Source organism: Bos grunniens, chromosome 10 (genome assembly GCF_055505025.1).
Source record: "Bos grunniens cultivar Pamir isolate PY7600 chromosome 10, Bosgru_T2T1.0, whole genome shotgun sequence".
Lineage (NCBI taxonomy): Eukaryota > Metazoa > Chordata > Mammalia > Artiodactyla > Bovidae > Bos > Bos grunniens.
Genome location: NC_141174.1, coordinates 58,679,520 through 58,699,182, shown reverse-complemented (window position 1 = coordinate 58,699,182; position 19,663 = coordinate 58,679,520). Strand labels below are relative to the sequence as shown.

Here is a 19,663-nt window from a genome sequence, read left to right as displayed (position 1 = left end):
CAGGGGATCTTCCCAACCCAGGGATCAACTCGTATCTCTCACATCTGCTGCACTGGCAGGTGGATTCTTTGCCACTTTAGCACCTGGGAATCCCATATCTTTGCATGCTGTGTAAGAATTCTGCAGGGTAAAATTTCAAAGTGAATTCATGAGTAAAAAGGTATGTGCAGTAAAAATTTAGTAGATACCACTGAGTTGTCTGCTGAAAACCATGTACGTACACTCTTTCTAATGGTGACAAAACCCCTGCCTTCTAATGTCTGCCCTATTTCCCTTTGCTGCACTTTGCAGTGATTTTGAGGAAGGTGTTTCATTTCGCAGAAGTCTGACAGAAAGGAGAAAGGCCTGCAGTGAGTCCAGGGCAACCATCAGGGAGAGTGAAGAGGAGCCATGAATGGCTTGTCCCCAGGTAGCAGAAACCCCTCTGCACATAGATCCAGAACCCGAGTTTGGCTTCTCCACCTTGAGTATGCACACTGGGAATGTGTATCCCTTGCTGAGATAACTCTGACACCTTCAGGGGTCTGTGCATTGGTGAGGACAGGAATAGAGTAGACGAGAAGAGTTACAGAAAGCAGCTTCCCCAGTTCTCGTCAACGGCCTGCCACCATTCCTGCTGAAAACCTCACTATCGCTTTGCTTGACACCTTGAAATCAAATTATCTGAGAAAAGTAATTCATTGATACCAGCCACTAATGTGTAAGTTGAGGTTAATGTTTCTCATTAGTTGAAGAGACCATTCATTCATTGATTCATGGGTTCATTCAACAAATAATACCTATTGAGTAACCCACATAGTCTCTGGGTATATAATTGTGATCCAAAACAGGCATCAACATGGAACTGTCAGTCTAATGGAGAAGATGGACAATGATCAAATAATTCCAAATTCAGTTACAAACTGTAATTCTGTCTAGGAATAAGTCAGGGAGGTGGAAATCTAAAAGATGAGTTGAGGTCAGTAGGGTTGACTGCTAGACAGAAAAAAAAGTAACAAAAAACAGAGCTGCAAAGGCCTTGAGGTGGGAAGGCCTTTGGCTGTTTGAGAAACTATAAAAGGCCAGTGGGGGCATAGCGAGAGATGAGATTAGAATGGGTCCCAGGGCCAGGTCATGCAGGGCCTATACATCTCGCTAGAAGAAGCAGTTTGAAAAAAGAAATTCAGAATTTGGAAATGTTCAAAGAGGCAGACACAGGGATTGGAGGGGAGCAATGGACATTGGACTGGACAGGAGAGATGTCAATGGGATAAGAAGGCCCCAACAGCATCCTTAGCCACGCCCGTCCTTCCCCTCATTAACCACCTTGGCTTTGTAGGCAGAGCACTGTTGGGCTAGGACACCCTACTGCTCATGGCATTCACTGCAGGGAAGAGCAGACTTACCAGGGCCCTCCTTTCTACCCTCATGGACTTAAAAGTCTGTGCCCCACTTTGCCTTTCAGCCGCCTGGGAGGATTCCAACAAAAGTCCATCTTTAATTCTGTTAATTGAATTACAGAGGAAAGGCCCTAGTACATTCAGCAAACCTTAATCCAACTCCACGTAACCTTAGGACGCTCCATGTTTTAAAAAGCCCGCTGCAGCATGCCTCTAAAGCAGCACTTAATTACATAATATGGGTCACCTGTCTACATGGAATTAACTGGCAGAGCTTCCAGAACAACCTACTTTCCCTCCCTTTGACCTCTAGTTCTTGAGCTTCTGAAATGCATGACTGCCACTTGAGCCAGTTCTGAGTCATTATGTAACAAAGAGGCGTAAGGTTGAGAACACCTAGCTTCAGGGTCAGTCCAGCGATGCAGTTGAGGGGTGAGAAGGGAATATGGTCGGGGGCTTGGGAACTGCGCTAGGGGCCTGTCAGTGCTGTTCAGCAAACTGATCAGCTTCAGCTTCTGTAAACACACAAGACAAAAAGTGTCCCATGGCTTGATTTGCTGCTTTCATGGTGTCATGCCTGTAATGTCAGGCTTTATTAAAACTTGTGCACATGTGTGTGTTTAGGGTGGGGACAATAAGTGAGGAAATTCTGTTATGGGGCAGGAAATGGAATAGTCCCTGAGCATAACCTTGGTGTCCCTGTGCCCTGACCTGGGAAGTCACAGAACTGAACAACCAAGTGTGTGTGGCCTGGGAGATCCACCGTCTGAGCTCAAATCCTGGCTTGGACCACTGCTCAGATTCTTAACCACTTTGCCACATTGGCTCTGGGCCGTGTATAAACTTCAGCTTTCATTATTATTGGGAGAGGGGTAAGAAAGGTTGGGGGAAATAGGGCAGAAATGGCCAGAAGAGGAAGGTGAGAGTACTAAACTCCCTTGGGCAGCTCTGTGAGCCTCTCTGCCCTCCACCACCACACCTCTGGCCCTCTTCACCCCCTACCCCTAAATCTCTTAATTCTAGTGGGTCAGACTAAAAACCAAGTATGACTTGAAAGTGTTACACCCTCACTGAAACCTCCCGAGCTCACCTAGGTGAGGGAGAGACTGTCCCTTTCTGCTGTTGCTACAGCTGCCCAGATTAGTGAAGGCTGCCAAGGGTCTGTCCAGGGGCTCCTGCCCCCATGGCCAGGGCAGAGCCCCTTTTGTGGATTGAGTCATGTCCCCTTTCATTAGCCAGAAGTGAAATTCTCAGAACAGAATTACAAAATTGACCAAATCTGACATTCTAGAGAAGAGTTATTCCCTGCAGGGTTACCACATAGATTCTTTCTTCTAATATGTCAGAGTTGTAGTATAAGGCCAAAGTTGCCACACAGGGGAACATCATATGGGCAGTTCTTCCCAAGAGTCTTACATCAGATATCTTGCTGCAGTCTGTATCTCAGATACTTGGCTTGGTTTTGTTTTTTTTCCCTGAGGTGGGAGATGGCCTAGGAAAGGCTAAAATAAATATTTAGATAAAACTGCTAAAGTTCATTCACTCTGCTGGGAGTTTGCTTAACCTATAATCTTAAGAGTTTTGCTTTCAAAGGGATGCTGCTGCTGAAATGTTCAGACATAGAGCCATCTGATATCTGCTGTCTAGTTTCACGTGGTGGGTAGGGAGGCAGAGAAGGCAGAAGTGACAGTTGTTAAATCTAGGTGGATGGTATATGGTTTTATTCTTTCAACTTTTCTGTATGTTTCCAATTTTAAAAAATAAGTTGGGATATCGTATAGTATTGCTCATATGTGGAATGTAAAAAAAATTATACAATTGAACTTCTATACAATACAAAACAGAAGTAGACCCATGGACATAGAAAACAGGCTTACAGTTACCAAGGAGAAAAGGTGGGGAGTGATAAATTAAGAATTTGGAATTAACATATGACATATATACTATTATATATAAAATAGATAACACAACAAGGACTTACTGTGTAGCAAAGGGAACTATAATCAATATTTGTAATAACCTATTAGGGAAAAGAATCTAGAAAATATATATCTGTGTGTGTGTAGCTAAATCTCTCTGCTGTACACTGGAAAGAAATGCAACATTGTAAGTCAGCTGTGCTTCCATTAAACTTTTAAAGTTGGGGGAAAATAGACACATATGAAAGTAAAGTTTAAGGGAAGAGTGTAAAACCACAGTTACTACTGATGGGATCTGTACAATGGAAGTGTGATACAGGGCTTGGTGGTCTTTTCTCCTGTCATCCACAGGACCAGCAGAGACCTAGAAAGGCTGTAGGGAAGGGAAGCAACAGATGGAAAAGAGGTGCTCCAAACAGAGAGATGAGTTTCATGGCTGTTAGTACTGCTGCAGAGCTGTAAATTTCTGTGGAGTGAAGTTTACAACCTTTAAGTAACATTTTTAGGTCTAATATTAAGATCCAGGCCTTCCATATGCCCTTGAAACTGATCCAACAACAACAAAAATTTTGCACGTATATATGAAATATTTTTTCATTGATGTGTTTCATTTCAAATATATGAAAAATAATGGAAAGAATGTCATTAAAAATTTATCTCTATGTGGTAGGATTAAAGATGCCTTTTATATTTTTCATATTAAACCTCTCTGAATTTTTCAGATTTTTTTTCAAGTGACATGTACTATTTTATAATCAGGAAAAAGTTGGTATTATATGAAAAAGAAATGTCATATAGGTATTAATAGTATCTCTGTTGTTTTCTATGTAGTTACATGGAAGCTATCCACAAGGTTCTATAACTATCCACATGTTTCTATGTAACTTGTTTTCTATAATTACCACTATTAATAATCACCACATCAAGTGGAAGGTATCTCTTTTATTCAGAAATTAAAATGAGAAATTTCCAGAGAGTCTGTCCAGTGTCTTAACAGGAGTTGATAAATAAACCTTCGATGACTTTATGCATACTTTTAAAATTAGGAGTTTTAACCACCTTAAAAATTTGCTGAATTTTGAGGCGTTTTTCACATTTACTGATCTTAATGGTGCTTTGGCCATTAGCTACACAATTTCACCCTTACTTTCTCTTTAAAACTCTTGAGTAGAACCATCTTGGCCTGGTAACTTCTCTAGATGCAATTAGTCAGTCCAGTCGAGAATGTTATGTGCATTGACCACTGTTTGACTGAATTGCTCAAGCATTTCTCTTTCCCAAGATTATTTTCAGATTGAATCTCCCCAGTGGTTTCCTCAATAAAGATCAGTGCCAATAATTCATTTAGTTTCTTCACAAACATATTTTCATCCCTAGGCCCATGTCATGTCTACAAATAGCCAAATGATTTATTTTTAATTTGTATGAATGAATTTTATAAGGGACTCACAAAATTCTGGCCCAATTTCAAATTTTTACCCAATTTGCCATATTTAGTAGATCTATTTGAGCTATGTTTGGGTAGGAATTTCCAATTGTGTGCTTAATACTGGGAGTCACTGTTTTGAGTATAAGGTTCAAAGCTTTTTGTTTTTGTTCAGGGTTTTGCTTGCTTGCTTTTTTATGTACTTTGGCAGAAGGTACTTAAGTTGCCATCGTTTCTTGAGGATGTGTAGTGGTTCCATGTTTGCTCTTCTCTGTGTCTGTCTCCACTCTTATTCCAGCTAGAGGCTGCCAGATACGGCAGCATCATTGCATAGGGGTCATTGGGCAACAAGAAATAGATATCAGATCAAGGTAAAATGGAAGAGGATTGCCATCCTAGACAGCTTCAGTAGGCCCAAAGAGATGTGGATAAAGAAACACTGACCTCAGTGACCATCAGTTCAGTTCAGTCGCTCAGTCGTGTCCGACTCTTTGCGACTCCATAAATTGCAGCATGCCAGGCATCCTTATCCATCACCAACTCCCGGAATTCACCCAAACTCATGTTCATCGAGTTGGTGATGCCATCCAGCCATCTCATCCTCTGTCGTCCCCTTCTCCTCCTGCCCCCAATCCCTCCCAGCGTCAGAGTCTTTTCCAATGAGTCAACTCTTCGCATGAAGTGGCCAAAGTACTGGAGTTTCAGCTTTAGCATCATTCCTTCCAAAGAACATCCAGGACTGATCTCCTTTAGAAGGGACTAGTTGGATCTCCTTGCAGTTCAAGGGACTCTCAAGAGTCTTCTCCAACACCACAGTTCAAAAGCATCAATTCTTCGGCGCTCAGCTTTCTTCACAGTCCAACTCTCACATCCATACATGACCACTGGAAAAACCATAGCCTTGACTAGATGGGCCTTTGTTGGCCAAGTAATGTCTCTGCTTTTGAATATGCTATCTAGGTTGGTCATAACTTTCCTTCCAAGGAGTAAGCGTCTTTTAATTTCAGGGCTGCAATCACTATCTGCAATGATTTTGGAGCCCAGAAAAATAAAGTCTGACACTGTTTCCACTGTTTCCCCATCTGTTTGCCATGAAGTGATAGGACCAGATGCCATGATCTTAGTTTTCTGAATGTTGAGTTTTAAGCCAACTTTTTCACTCTCCTCTTTCACTTTCATCAAGAGGCTTTTTAGTTCCTCTTCACTTTCTGCCATAAGGGTGGTGTCATCTGCATATCTGAGGTTATTGATATTTCTCCCAGCAATCTTGATTCCAGCTTGTGCTTCTTCCAGCCTAGCGTTTCTCATGATGTATTCTGCATATAAGTTAAATAAGCAGGGTGACAATATACAGTCTTGATGTACTCCTTTTCCTATTTGGAACAAGTCTGTTGTTCCATGTCCAGTTCGAACTGTTGCTTCCTGACCTGCATATAGGTTTCTCAAGAGGCAGGTCAGGTGGTCTGGTAGTCCCATCTCTTTCAGAATTTTCCACAGTTTACTGTAATCCACACAGTCAAAGGCTTTGGCATAGTCAATAAAGCAGAAATAGATGTTTTTCTGGAATTCTCTTGCTTTTTCCACGATCCAGCGGATGTTGGCAATTTGATCTCTGGTTCTTCTGCCTTTTCTAAAACTGGCTTGAACATCTGGAAGTTCACGGTTCACGTACTGCTGAAGCCTGGCTTGGAGAATTTTGAGCATTACTTTACTAGCATGTGAGATGAGTCTCCCTGATTGAAGAATCCTTCCTGCTTAGGATGCCCAGGATGGAGAAGAAATTCGAATAAATGGAAACTGTTTTGACAGGAAGTTTGGTGAATCATCTTGGGTGCTGAGCCCCATGTAACACTATCTGAAAATAATGAGATGTCCTCAGTTTTTATGTAGCTAAAGCTTTAAATAGACTATGTGATTAATGTACTTCAGGTGCTTATCACTCACTCATTCATTCATTTGTAAATAGAATACCTAAATAAAGGAGTTTAAGAGAGCTCCTTTGTAGCTGTGATCTGGTGCGTCCAGTAACAGAGAGAAACGTTACTCTTGGCAGATGAAATTTGTTGGACAGATTCCCACTGGTTAGTTAGCTTGATCATACTTTATCTGAATATTGGTTTGGGGATTTTTTTCTAAGTGTAATTCAGGTTTGATTTGGAATTTAATATTGACCAGAGTCACTCACATATTCATAGCTTTGGAAGAAAGCTGAAGATAGTATGATTGGAAGCTCTTTCAGTAAGACAGGGGAAATGGACAAAAGATACCCATGGCTTCCTGTCATGGCTCACTTCCTTACCCTCTGCCATCAAGAAGTGCCAAAGAGCCTATTACTTCATGATTTCCCCCTTGGGTTTAACTTCAGGGCATTTCTTCCTATTTACGAGTTTGCTTTGCCTTATCAGAAAACTATGCAACTCTGGAAAGTACTCACTGTTGTGCCTCAGCTATTCAGAAACGTTGACCATGTTTAGAACTTGAAGTATATTAATCAGTTCAGTGATCTGTTCCCTATGCTCCCTTTCATCTTTGTTCTTTTCTTAGAATAAGGACTTAGAATAAGGACCTCATCCTTAAAGGACAAGAGCCTTGTCAAAGCTGTTAACTAGCTTATGGGTAAGAAAGGCAAATTTATGTTTTATCTTAATGTGCCTCTGCTCCATTATGAGGGAAAAGGAAGCATTTGAGTCTAGCAATTATGACTGGCTTATAATGTGTTTTGTTCCTTGTAAACTGCTACTGCCTCAAATAAAATGAAAAGAACAAAGAGAGTAAATGAATTCACAGAAGACATCTAAGTTGCTCTCAGGATATGGGGGGATTTAGAGAAGCAGCAGGAAAACAAATTAATCCTGGGATAAGTGGAAAACTAGGGGGAAAGGGGTAAATATGATACATTAACAGCTGCTTGTTCTCTTCTGCAGTAGACTTGTCGCTATGGGGTGGGGCTCACACCACTCTTCAAGCAAGCTCCAATCCTTGCCAATGCCTTCCTTCCTAGCTAGATTAAAGTGATATTTGTATTGGGGAAAAAAAGCTTTCTATGAATGTTAGGCCCTTAATATGATTTCTCCTGAAAAAATATTAATATTTTTCTAAAATGTTTTGTGATGAAGTGCTATTTGGAAAAATTCACATTGTTCTGAATTAGTTCTTTGAAAGGAACATATACTTAGCATGGATTAATCATTTTTGCATGCATTTGTGAAATAAAGGTCATGTTCTTAGAACTTTGGAACCAAATGCTATACTCTTTTTCTCAGGTAGGAACACACTGCAGAACTCCACCTCTGGGCTTTTTCATTCCCCTGGGAGTGTGACAGTAGGTGACAAGGAACAACAGTATTTATTGTAAGAATAACCTATAATTACTGTCATTTTTAGAGGAGGCATTAGAAATACAGAGGATACAGTGGAGCTGTAAGAGAGAATATAAAACTCAACCTCAAAGATAAATTCCTTGAGAACAGGAACTCTTCCTGTTTATTTCTTTGTTCTCTACTGTACAACATACTACAGAGAGTAGGCATCAAATGAATAAAGAGTGATTCAGTTAATGAAATCAGGCATCCTTCTATCTACGTAATCACTTTATTTCTATATGTAAGTTCCTTGTGTTGAGTGGTAGCTGATAGTGTTTAATAAAAGACGAATTTTAGCTAGAAAGCCATGTTTTAGCTCTATTATTATTTTAGACAGAAAAAAACACGGAGATTGAGTGGGCGCTGGAATGTCTCCATTATTTGCCCCCAAAGATGTATGGAATAGCTGAGAATAGTGCCCCGTTGGCAGAACATGGTAGGAAAATTTGCATGTTGGCTTCCCACAAGGACCTATTCTGTGCTGTTATTTCAGTCTCCAGGATACCAATGTTGTAACATCTTAGAGTGCTAAAATTTTACCACCAAAATAATTCTGAAAAAGAAAGAAATGGAAATTAATCAAATTAAACACATTCCCCTGGGAGAACAGGATTTGTAGCTAGTGCAGCTTCATCAGAGGTCGGTGATAGAGGAGAAAGCCAAGAGCATAGGAGGGGGGCCCAGGGAGACCCAGCTTCCTGCTGTGTGGTGGGGGCAGGGCAGGGTGCCTTGGGCCACAGTCAAATTGGTGTAGGTATCCCGGGGTGCCATGCGATGAACCGGGGATGTCAGGTAGTGAATTGTGTCGAGCTTCCAGGCCCATCTGCCAGCTTGAAAGCTGCTTCCTATCTGCTGCTGCTAAGTCTCTTCAGTCGCGTCTGACTCTGTGTGACCCCAAGGACAGTAGCCCACCAGGCTCCTCTCTCCACGGGATTCTCCACGCAAGAATACTGGAGTGGGTTGCCATTTCTTTCTCCAGCTTCCTATCTATTAAGATTCAGGAAGGAAGGTGAGTTGGGGGTTGAGGCCAGGCAAAAGGCCCAGCCAAATGGGAAGGATGCAGGGAACATTACCTGGATGCCCCAGGTGTTCCCTGCTCATGAGGCTTAAGAAGCAAAATCTATTTCAGACCTTACGCATTGCTGGAGATCTGATTTTATATACACTGCTACATTTGTCCAGGGCTACTTGGGTAATAGGTAGGCAGAGTCTGCCGAGAGTAAGGCAGATTTTTACTTACACAAATGTATTTTCTAAAAACCAAAGAGCAGTTGGTAGCTAGAAAGGAGGAGGGGGTGGCTAGGGAAGGCATGGTCTAACGGATTTCCTTAAGCCTTTGGTACTCCTTTGGCATGTGAATGCAACTTCAGCTAATCCCTCTCCCTTTCAAAACAATACTGCCTTTCTGAAATTTCTTCCATCAAAAGTGAAAACAGTCCCCAAATGTTCTGGAGTCAAAATACCAGCAGTGGCAACACTTCCCAGCAAAACCCAGCCACTGCCAGGAAGAGTGATGGAGAAGGATTGATTTTTCCAGAGATGTACTTGCTAAGCCCCAGGAGGAAAGCACAAGAAAATTGCATCCCATTTGTTGGATGGCAATGATGTGGTTGGTTTCCTTCATACTGCAACATCCTCTGGCATCTTCCTGCAAGACACAACATATTCTATGGGGTTACAGCCAGAAACCTAACCTGGTGCTGAGTTTATTAGAATTGTGTCTTTTTTATTATTTAAAATTGGCCAGGCTCCTCTGTCTAAGAATACTGGAGTGGGTCGCCATGCCCTCTTCCAGGGGATCTTCCTGACCCAGAAATTGAACCCACGTCTCGTGTGGCTCCTGCATTGCAGGTAGATTCTTATACCGCTGAGCCACTGGGGAAGCCCACTTAACACCCAGAGAATGGTATAAATCTTGCATGTACTGAATGTTCTCTAATGAAAGGCATTTAGAATTAATCAAGGGTGTTTTCTTGTTCCCGGAAAGTCAAAATCAGGCTGTAAAACAAAAACCAGAACCATACCATTGAGCAATTTAGCCATATGTATTTCAATAAAATGCAAATCTGGATTTTTGATCATTTATTTATCATCAGAAACACTATATTAAAAACTCACAACCAGGCCCCACTTTTCTCTCCAGAAAAGGAAAGAAGACTGAAGCTACAGGGTAATGAGCCAGAAATGACGGGGAAAACAGCTGGATACAGTGGGATAGAAGTGATCCCCAAAGCATTTTTATTTGATGGTGTCAAAGGCAGCTGCCAAGGTTGTGACCTAGTAAAATTTGGCTGTATCATCCAAATGTGGTCGTACACATTGGTAAAGAGCTGCACTATCTCTGCACTGCACAGAGCAGCTTTCAGCCAGTTCTGCTGCTTTGTAGTTCCCATGTAAACATAAGTCCCAGGAGAGAGAACTTTTAAAAATATAAAGTTGACTCCTGTCTTCATTTTAAAAAGAGAGCAGACTTTTCAGTTCCACCTGGATGAGATGAGGCTAAGGGATGAGTCTAAATTTTTAAAATATCTATCCATCCCAACTAATTCAATGGTATTTTCTTTTCTTGATATTTTTTATATTTTTTACTGCATTTTTATTGGACTATAGTTGATTTACAGTGTCATGTTACTTTCTGCTGTACAGCAAGTCAAAGGTAGTTTCTAAAAATAAAAGCAATTGTTCATCTTTGGCAGGGTCACCATGAGAGAGTGCTTACCTTATGTTTTGTAGACTCTCTTTCCTATAATTTGGGCTTGCCTGGTAGTTCAGCTGGAAAAGAATCTGCCTGCAATGCAGGAGACCTGGGTTCAATCCCTGGGTTGGGAAGATCCCCTGGAGAAGGGAATAGCTACCCACTCCTGTATTCTGGCCTGGAGAATTTCATGGACTGTACAGTCCGTGGGATTGCAAAGAGTTGGACACAACTGAGCGACTTTCAGTTTCACACTTTCACTTTCCAATAACTTACACTTTTCAAAATAAGTAACTAAAGAAATGTACTAACACATATTGCACAAAAATGAGACAGCTTTTACTCAGATCCAGCTATAGAATAGAAACTGAAGCAGATTGGTTACTTACGCACAAAATTAATGCTGCTTGTTTGACTACATTGTCTTCATTGTGAAAGAGTTAAAAAACAAGGCGTTATCTTTTGGAGAAATTCTTATATATCATCATTAAGGAAATAGAAGTTAGAAAACTTTTTATAATTCAGCTAGAGTAAAAGCTTTGTTAATTTAAATTCCATTAATTCATAGTTGGTTTCATTTCAGATAGTGACTGGATTGACATTTAATTTTACTCAGCAAAGTTTTTCTTTGTGGATAATAATGCAAGTGATTATAATGCAGTAATGTGTAAACAAGATTGTAGGAGTAAAATATTAAAAGAATAATCTATTTTTGAAGATCCTTAAGGTCTTTTGAAACAGCTCTTTCCATATAAAGAGTGAACATACCAAACACAAGTTATTTTATCTGGTCTTTGAAGCAGGTCTTCAGAGAAATATCTAGCAGAAAACTCTGCTCACATACTTTAAGTTACCCTGAAACTTAAAAGTAATACAGTTGACCCTTGAACAATGTGGGTTCAGACTACATGGATCCAATTATAAGCAGATTTTTTTTATAGTAAATACTACAATACTGCATGATCTGTGATTGTTTGAATCCTCAGATTTGAAGCTGTGAATGCAGAGGAACCATGTGTAGGAAGGGGTGACTATAAGTTACACCCGATTTTTCAACTGTGAGGAGGGTTTCTCCCCAAGCCTCAAGCTATTCAATGGTCAGTTATACATTTTCCCCCCAGTATATCCCATGACTTAGATGTTTTAGACTGGTCTTTCCTTCTACTTAGTTTGATGATTGAGGCTTAACAGTATAGCCAGTCCCACTCAGTGGGTTCCTAGACCGTGAATGAAAGATAGATTTGTGAGCCAACTAGGCTTCTGCTACTTGAGACTTTGATTGTTAGAACATGTTCAACCTTAGGGAATGGATGTGGTCCATTGACTGGGTAAAGGTAACAGGCCCTGAAAAACAGATGTCTGTTAAGCAAAATATGGAGCAGCCTAATGTTATCTTTTAAAACTGTTGCTGAGTTTTCGTTGTATGTTCATTTAACAAATATTAATTGGACACCTATATACCAGGTTCTGGACATTTATAGGCAAATAAAAAACAGATAAAGCCTCTGTCCTCATGGAGCTTAAAGTCTAGCTGGGGAGGCAGAAAATAAAAACACAACTGTATGTGTGTGTGTATATATATTTACAAATTGTGATACAGAAATCCTCAGAAGGATGGTAACAGGGTGCCCTGATATACAATAGGAAGACAGGTAAGCATTAGGATTTTGAGCTCTTAGAATAGTCTCCCTTGAATGGTTCTTAGTATCTTCTTCCTTTCATCCTATTTGACAATGAAAGATAACAAGAATGCCTCAATAGTGAATTTTTCCTGTGTTACTGCCAATGTTGATCTTTCTTAACCAAGATACAATGAATTTACAGAGGCCTGATGAAACACAATTGTTGGGGTCATGGAAACATGAAAGGCAATGCGGAATCTTGAGGAGGGCACCTGGCTCCTTGTTGTTGTTGTTTAGTCGCCCATTCATGTCCAGCTCTTTGTGACCCCACGGACTGCAGCACACCAGGCCTCTGTGTTGCTCACCATCTCCTGGAGTTTGCCCCATTTCGTGTCAATTGCAGCAGGGACGCCATCCAGCCATCTTATCCTCTGACACCCTCTTCTCCTTCTGCCCTCAGTCTTTCCCAGCATCAGGTGCTTTTCCAATGAGTTGGTCTTCCTAGCTCCTTAGGAAGACCTAAATTCTACTAAGGATCAGGGAGGAGGCAGGGAGAGAAGAGAACAGTATGTACAAATTTCATTAGGATTGGAGTGATGTTGGTTGTGCTGTGGACTTTGCTGAATTTTCTGTATGTCCCTAAGTTAAGATAAGTCTCCTAACTTCACTGAATCTCATTCTTTCTTCTATAAAATGAGAGAATTAAAATGAGATAATTTCTGAAGTCCTTTTAGATCCAAAGTCTTGAGAGACTGTATAAGTATAGTATATAATTTAGTACAGACTCTGAAACCAGATTGTAAGAATTTAAGTACCAGCTCTGTCACCTACTGGCTGTGAGCTCGAATAAGGTTCTTAACTTCTCTGTGCATTCATTTCCAAAAATGGAAGATAATATTCGTACCTACCGCACAGCAGGAGGACTCTGTGAATTAAAAACTTAGAGCAGTGCTGCCTCATAGTAAGTGCTTAATAAGAGTGTTGCTATTATCAATATCCTCTGAAAGAAAATTATCTCTAAAGGGTGAGAGTCCAATAGAGGCAGAATGCTCAAGACACTGGAGCAAACATATAAACAGAACAGTGTGTAGCTTCCAAGATTCACATTTCCACTATTCCTAATCACACCTCCCTTTGTTTCAGCATGGTTTAAAGGGGCAATTGCTTATTGCTGGAAGAAGGGCTATAACCATAGAATGCTCTGTTGGATGCCCATAGGGCCTCTTCTTTCTTAGGACACATGAAGATAATTAAGTCTCTGGGTATGGGCTATGTACAGGATATTAAAGTGCTTGCTTCATAATTCTGTCACACGCACAGTGCAGCCAGTACCATAAGGCAGCAGAGATAAATGCCAGGACCAAAGGTGCTGAGATGTGGATTCTTTTAAGGCAATGAGTTTCTTTTCTTTTAAGCAACTTAATGAGGCCTCATTAATTGAACTTGGGACGGAGTTTTCAAATCACAAAAAAGTTCATTTAAAAAGTATAAGCATTAACTTTAGCTGACTTCTGTCTGCTGCAGGTTCTGTGTTAATGAAGCTAATGCAGAGTTGTAATAAGCAGCATCATTTTCTCTTCATTTCTTCATGCTTTTAAATCTCTGAAATCATATCATTTTTTCTTTGTTCTATTTTCATAAATACTACCCGGATTCAGTTGGTACCTGAATTTTTATGAATTTTTTAATTAATAAAGAATAAATTGATAGCTTGTATATATCTTTTTTCCTGTGTGCATATGTGTATAATCATGTGACAGCCAAATAAGGCAAATTGTAAAACTCTACACAGCCTTTTCCTACATATTCCTTAGATTGAGGGATATCCAAAATAGTTTAGAACAGGGGTTCCCACCTCTGGAGTCTAATGCCTGATTACCTGAGGTGGAACTGATGTAATAATAATAGAAATAAAGTGCTCAATAAATGTAATCCACTTGAATCGTCCAAAAGCCATCCCCCTGACCCCAGTCCATGGAAAAACTGTCTTCCTCAAAACTGGTCCCTGGTGCCAAAAAGGTTGGGGACTGCTGGTTTAGAAGATCTTGCTTCTTTAGTAAAATAGAAAAACTAGGATAGCATGATGGGAAGAAAATTGTTTGTGAATCTTGTAAAATTTAATATGTAGTAGCTTTCCTGGTGGTCCAGTGGTTAAGACTCTGCCCTTCCACTGCATGGGGTAAGAGTTCGATCCCGGGTTGGGAACTAAGATACTGTGTGGCACAGCAGGGGGAAAAGATGCAGTTTTTTAGATAAAAAGCAAAGAAAAAAAAGATAATTAACTCTACTTAGAGAAAAACTAGTTGCCTGACATTTTTCTGGAGATCAGGGCACAAGGGTTCCTCTTTATTGTTCCTTGCAGAGACCAACCCTTTTCTGGGGAAAAGACCCTGAGTGATTGTGACCTGCCAACACCTCTTAGCCCTGACCACGCACCAGGACCCCACTCCCAACCAGCCACCAGACACGGGAACATTTACTCAGAAAAGCCTCCGGTACTTCCCACTGGCCCTCCATCATCCCCAGTCGCGTAGCATCTCTGATGAGCCTCCTCCCCATCTTCAGTTTCTCCTCCCTCTCCAAAGACTGTTCACAAGGAGCTCAGTTTTTGCTAAAGAGTAAGAAACAAAAAAGTCTTTATGTGAGAGTCTGCTTAAGAAATAACCGACTCCAATTTATAAAGGCCCCTTTCATTCTGTTTGCTGGTGTGTGCTTCCTGAGCAGCCGCGGGTGGGACAGCTCAATGGAGCCTAGTCACAGGCTGCAACTGCTAATTTCCATCCAAGACCGCGCCAGGGGAGGAGGAGGGAAGGGTGCATGCCGCCCTGCAGACGCCCTCCCCCAGCAGCCCTAGGAGCTCTGCCTTTAAACAGACCAATGCACGTTTCCTGAGCGAGGCAGTCCTTTCTACCAAATAACTTGCTTTAATGATTTCCCGAGTACAGAGTGACTTTATTTTTCATAAAATGCCTTACTTAAAAATAACAACCGATCAGAGAAAATAATAGGTATTAAGTAGAAATGGTTGGAACCTAAGGTTTCTTTCTGTTGCAGGTCTGCAAAGTGGTACCCTGCTAAACCAGTCTGTGACATTTCCTGTTGGAACCATCAGGGTGGTGCCCCAAGTGAGGCAGAGCTATTCTGAGAGAGTTCCCTCTTGGTCTTGGGTCTTAGGTTAGAATTACATAGAGGTCATCACACAGTCCAGACCTTGAATCTGAACTGTGGGGGTAAAGAGATGGTTGGTTTTACTGACTCACAACATTTTTTTGGAAGCTGTGAAATCAAATAGTTTTACTTTTTTTCATATATATACAATACATATGTATACACATTTTCACATTTTTCCGTTCTATATTGATAAATATATATTTTGTATCTATATTTAAAACGTAAATATATAAATTTTATAATATATAAAATATGTAAACCTTTAAAATATATTTATATATTATGTGTATGTTTTAGATTTAAATGAAATAACATTTGTATTTAGGACTCCAACTGAATTTCATAGCACCTTTATAAACGGAGAGAATTCAACTATGTACCAGGATTAATATGGTAAAAGTTTCACTCTATCTTATTTTTTAAAATTTTATATTAAACATGGAATGGAATGCAAAATGGATGAGACTTTAAGATAAAAATGGAATGTAACCCTGGCTTGTAGAAGAAAAGGCCGAGATTTTTAGGGACACAGATTTCTTCTTTTCTCTCAACCCCAGCAGATACCCTGAGACACTGGGCAGCAAAAATGAGAAAGATTCTCTACTCAAAGCTAGTTAAACCCCCAGCCCCACCTTCATTCTGTAATTACACATTCTATAGCCTTTTCAGGTTTCTCTTTTTAAAAATCTGTTTATTCACAGTTTGTTCCTTCATATCTTTGTTTCACTATGTTGAATTACTTAATTTTTTTTAATATAAATTTATTTATTTTAATTGGAGGCTAATTACTTTACAGTATTGTATTGGTTTTGCCATACATCAACATGAATCTGCCACGGGTGTACACGTGTTCCCCATCCTGGACTGGCAATTTGTTTCATATATGATATTATACATGTTTCAATGCCATTCTCCCAAATCATCCCACCCTCTTCCTCTCCCACAGAGTCCAAAAGACTGTTCTATACATCTGTGTCTCTTTTGCTGTCTCACATACAGGGTTATCATTACCATCTTTCTAAATTCCATGTATATGCATTAGTATACTATATTGGTGTTTTTCTTTCTGGCTTACTTCACTCTGTATAATAGGCTCCAGTTTCATCCACCTCATTAGAACTGATTCAAATGTATTCTTTTTAATTGCTGAGTAATACTTCATTGTGTATATGTACCACAGCTTTCTTATCCATTCATCTGCTGATGGGCATCTAGGTTGCTTCCATGTCCTGGCTGTTATAAACAGTGCTGCGATGAACATTGGGGTACACGTGTCTCTTTCAATTCTGGTTTCCTTGGTGTGTATGCCCAGTAGTGGGACTCCTGGGTCATAAGGCAGTTCTATTTCCAGTTTTTTAATGAATCTCTGCACTGTTCTCCATAGTGGCTGTACTAGTTTGCATTCCCATCAGCAGTGTATGAGGGTTCCCTTTTCTCCACGCCCTCTCCAGCACTTATTGCTTGTAGACTTTTGGATAGCAGCCATTCTGACTGGCGTGAAATGGTACCTCATTGTGGTTTTGATTTGCATTTCTCTGATAATGAGTGATGTTGGGCATCTTTTCATGTGTTTGTTAGCCATCTGTATGTCTTCTTTGGAGAAATGTCTGTTTTGTTCTTTGGCCCATTTTTTGATTGAGTCAAAAGATTTATTTTTCTGGAATTGAGCTGTAGGAGTTGCTTGTATATTTTTTAGATTAGTTGTTTGTCAGTTGCTTCATTTGCTATTATTTTCTCCCATTCTGAAGGCTGTCTTTTCACCTTGCTTATAGTTTCCTTTGTTGTGCAGAAGCTTTTCATTTTAATTAGGTCCCATTTGTTTATTTTTGCTTTCATTTCCAATACTCTGGGAGGTGGGTCATAGAGGATCCTGCTGTGATTTATGTCGGAGAGTGTTTTGCCTATGTTCTCCTCTAGGAGTTTTATAGTTTCTGGTCTTACATTTAGATCTTTAATCCATTTTGAATTACTTTAAACACCAGCTTTCTGTCCTGATTCACTTCACAGACCAACCCAGAAGCCCCAAGTTCCTAACGTAGGGTCCACTTAGTTTCATGGACTAGAGGAAGTCAGTTCATTCATTTAAACCCTAGTTTCCTAGGGATGATGGCATCTGCTTTGCCATCCCAGAACAGCTACAAAGTCAAAATGACATAATGTACATGGAAGGCCTCTTGTCAGTGATGAAGTACTACTTAAATATCAGTCATCCCTATGAATAATTTTAGTCGAGATCAGTGGCCCATCATTATACTTAGTAATACATTTTACTAATGTATTAGTTACTAGATGAAGAAGAACTGTGTAGGGGGAGGAAATTTTGAAATATAAGCCATCTAAGAAGATCAGGTCTATAGTGTTACCTCAGTGAATGACTTCAGTATTTGAAATGATCACATATCAGGAGAGAGAAGGAAGAAGAAAGAGATGAGTAAATGTCAGAACAAGGTTTTGCTTTGTGGTTCAGCATCGGGAACTTGAGGTCAGAAGAGCCCCTGATGGCCCAAGTCGCTATAGAGGAAAAAGTCCTTAGATGATACTTACTTCAATTATTAGACAACCCCAAAACACAGACCATGGAGTTCTGAGTATAATATTTCTCACAGCAAGGATCTGCCCAAACTGTAAATGGTCAACGCTAGCCCCACTTAGCTTTCAAAATAAGGAATGCTCTTGTCTACTTCTGCTGGTGCAGCCTGTCTCTCCTCCCTGGTGTTCACAAGAACAACCAGAGGTTGTTAAACATGCACTGTGTTTGGGGCACTATACTAGCACCGTGCAAACATGACTCATCTTATTTTAACCTCACAGCAACCCTAAGAACTGAGACTTTCATATTTCCATTTTACAGATGACAAAACTGAGGCTGAATGTTTAAGAAACTCAACCAGTGAATATAGGGCAAAAGATCCAACTGAAAGATAGTAGTGTGACTTTAAACCTGGATGGGTTCCATGTCTCCCTGTACTTCCAACAGGTGGCATGGCCATTGCAGAGAAAGTGCAGAGGACACGCCCTTCTTGGGGCCTGCTGCTCAAATTCTCTTATGCAAATTCTCTTATCAAAAGCCTTAATTATACTTGGAGAGGTGAGGACAGAGTAGAGCCCAAAAGGGAAAGGATCCAAGGAAGTGACGGGTTGTGTTTTTATTTTGGAAGCTAAATGAGGGTTTGAGAAGAACAGAGATCTCGGAACATTGAGAATGAAAATGCCATTTTTAAAAAAGTGATCTGTTCATATTTAGTGAGCTCTTAGATCTGCCGTTGGCCATGATAAGTTATACTCGGTTGTTTTGCTGTCTTCCAAATCTGAAATCCTCAGTTTGACCTTATGTTTGCTTCTAACCCTCTGCTTCACTCACCGCATTTAAGTTTATTTAGAGAAAAATCATGAAGAGCAAAGCAAAATAGTGGATTTTAGATCTTAACTTTTAAAAATATCCCATCTCTTCCCTTCTAAACAAGTCATAGAAATTATAGGCAGAAGTAGATTGCTATGTCGGAGAAGGTAATGGCAACCCACTCCAGTATTCTTGCCTGGAAAATCCCATGGATGGAGGAGCCTGGTGGGCTGCAATCCATGGGGTCGCTAAGAGTCGGGCATGACTGAGCGACTTCACTTTCACTTTTCACTTTCATGCATTGGAGAAGGAAATGGCAACCCACTCCCGTGTTCTTGCCTGGAGAATCCCAGGGATAGAGGAGCCTAGTGGGCTGCCGTCTATGGGGTCTCACAGAGTCGGACATGACTGAAGCGACTTAGCAGCAGCAGCAGCAGCAGCAGATTCCTATGTTAGGATAACAACAGAAGGTTTATATCTGACTCTAGAATGAACTTTGGACTAATGTTGGGGGGGTGGGTGTAGTAGGCAGATATGTAGGCCAAAGTTTCATGTTCCGGTATATGACTGACCAAAAATGGTCTTTGACACAGGAACACGGTGACTCCAGTGCTGATCCTTGTTAGAGATTCTGATTTTTTGAATGGTTACTTTTGTTACCCTTCATCAACTATTGATATGGTTTTTAAGTCAATAAAAATTAGACTAACATTTATGATAGTTGCAATAATTATAACAGGTCTTCCCTG

At 40.4% G+C, this 19,663-nt stretch overlaps 1 protein-coding gene across 13 annotated transcripts in view; it reads left to right on the top strand.

Moving 5' to 3' along the window:
* Nucleotides 1–19,663, top strand: part of GNG2 (G protein subunit gamma 2) — a 192,726-nt gene that overhangs the window by 117,411 nt on the left and 55,652 nt on the right. For 6 of the 13 annotated variants that reach the window (XR_015134763.1, XM_086321524.1, XM_086321528.1 and 3 more), the window contains one exon: nucleotides 14,766–14,898. The exons of the other annotated variants lie outside the window; for them this stretch is intronic. Coding sequence is in view for 2 of the 6 variants with exons in the window: in XM_086321518.1 (XP_086177644.1) it covers nucleotides 14,766–14,898 (133 nt within the window). In the remaining 4 variants the exon portion in view is untranslated. The remainder of the gene's footprint in view (nucleotides 1–14,765; nucleotides 14,899–19,663) is intronic. 13 annotated transcript variants of the gene reach the window in all.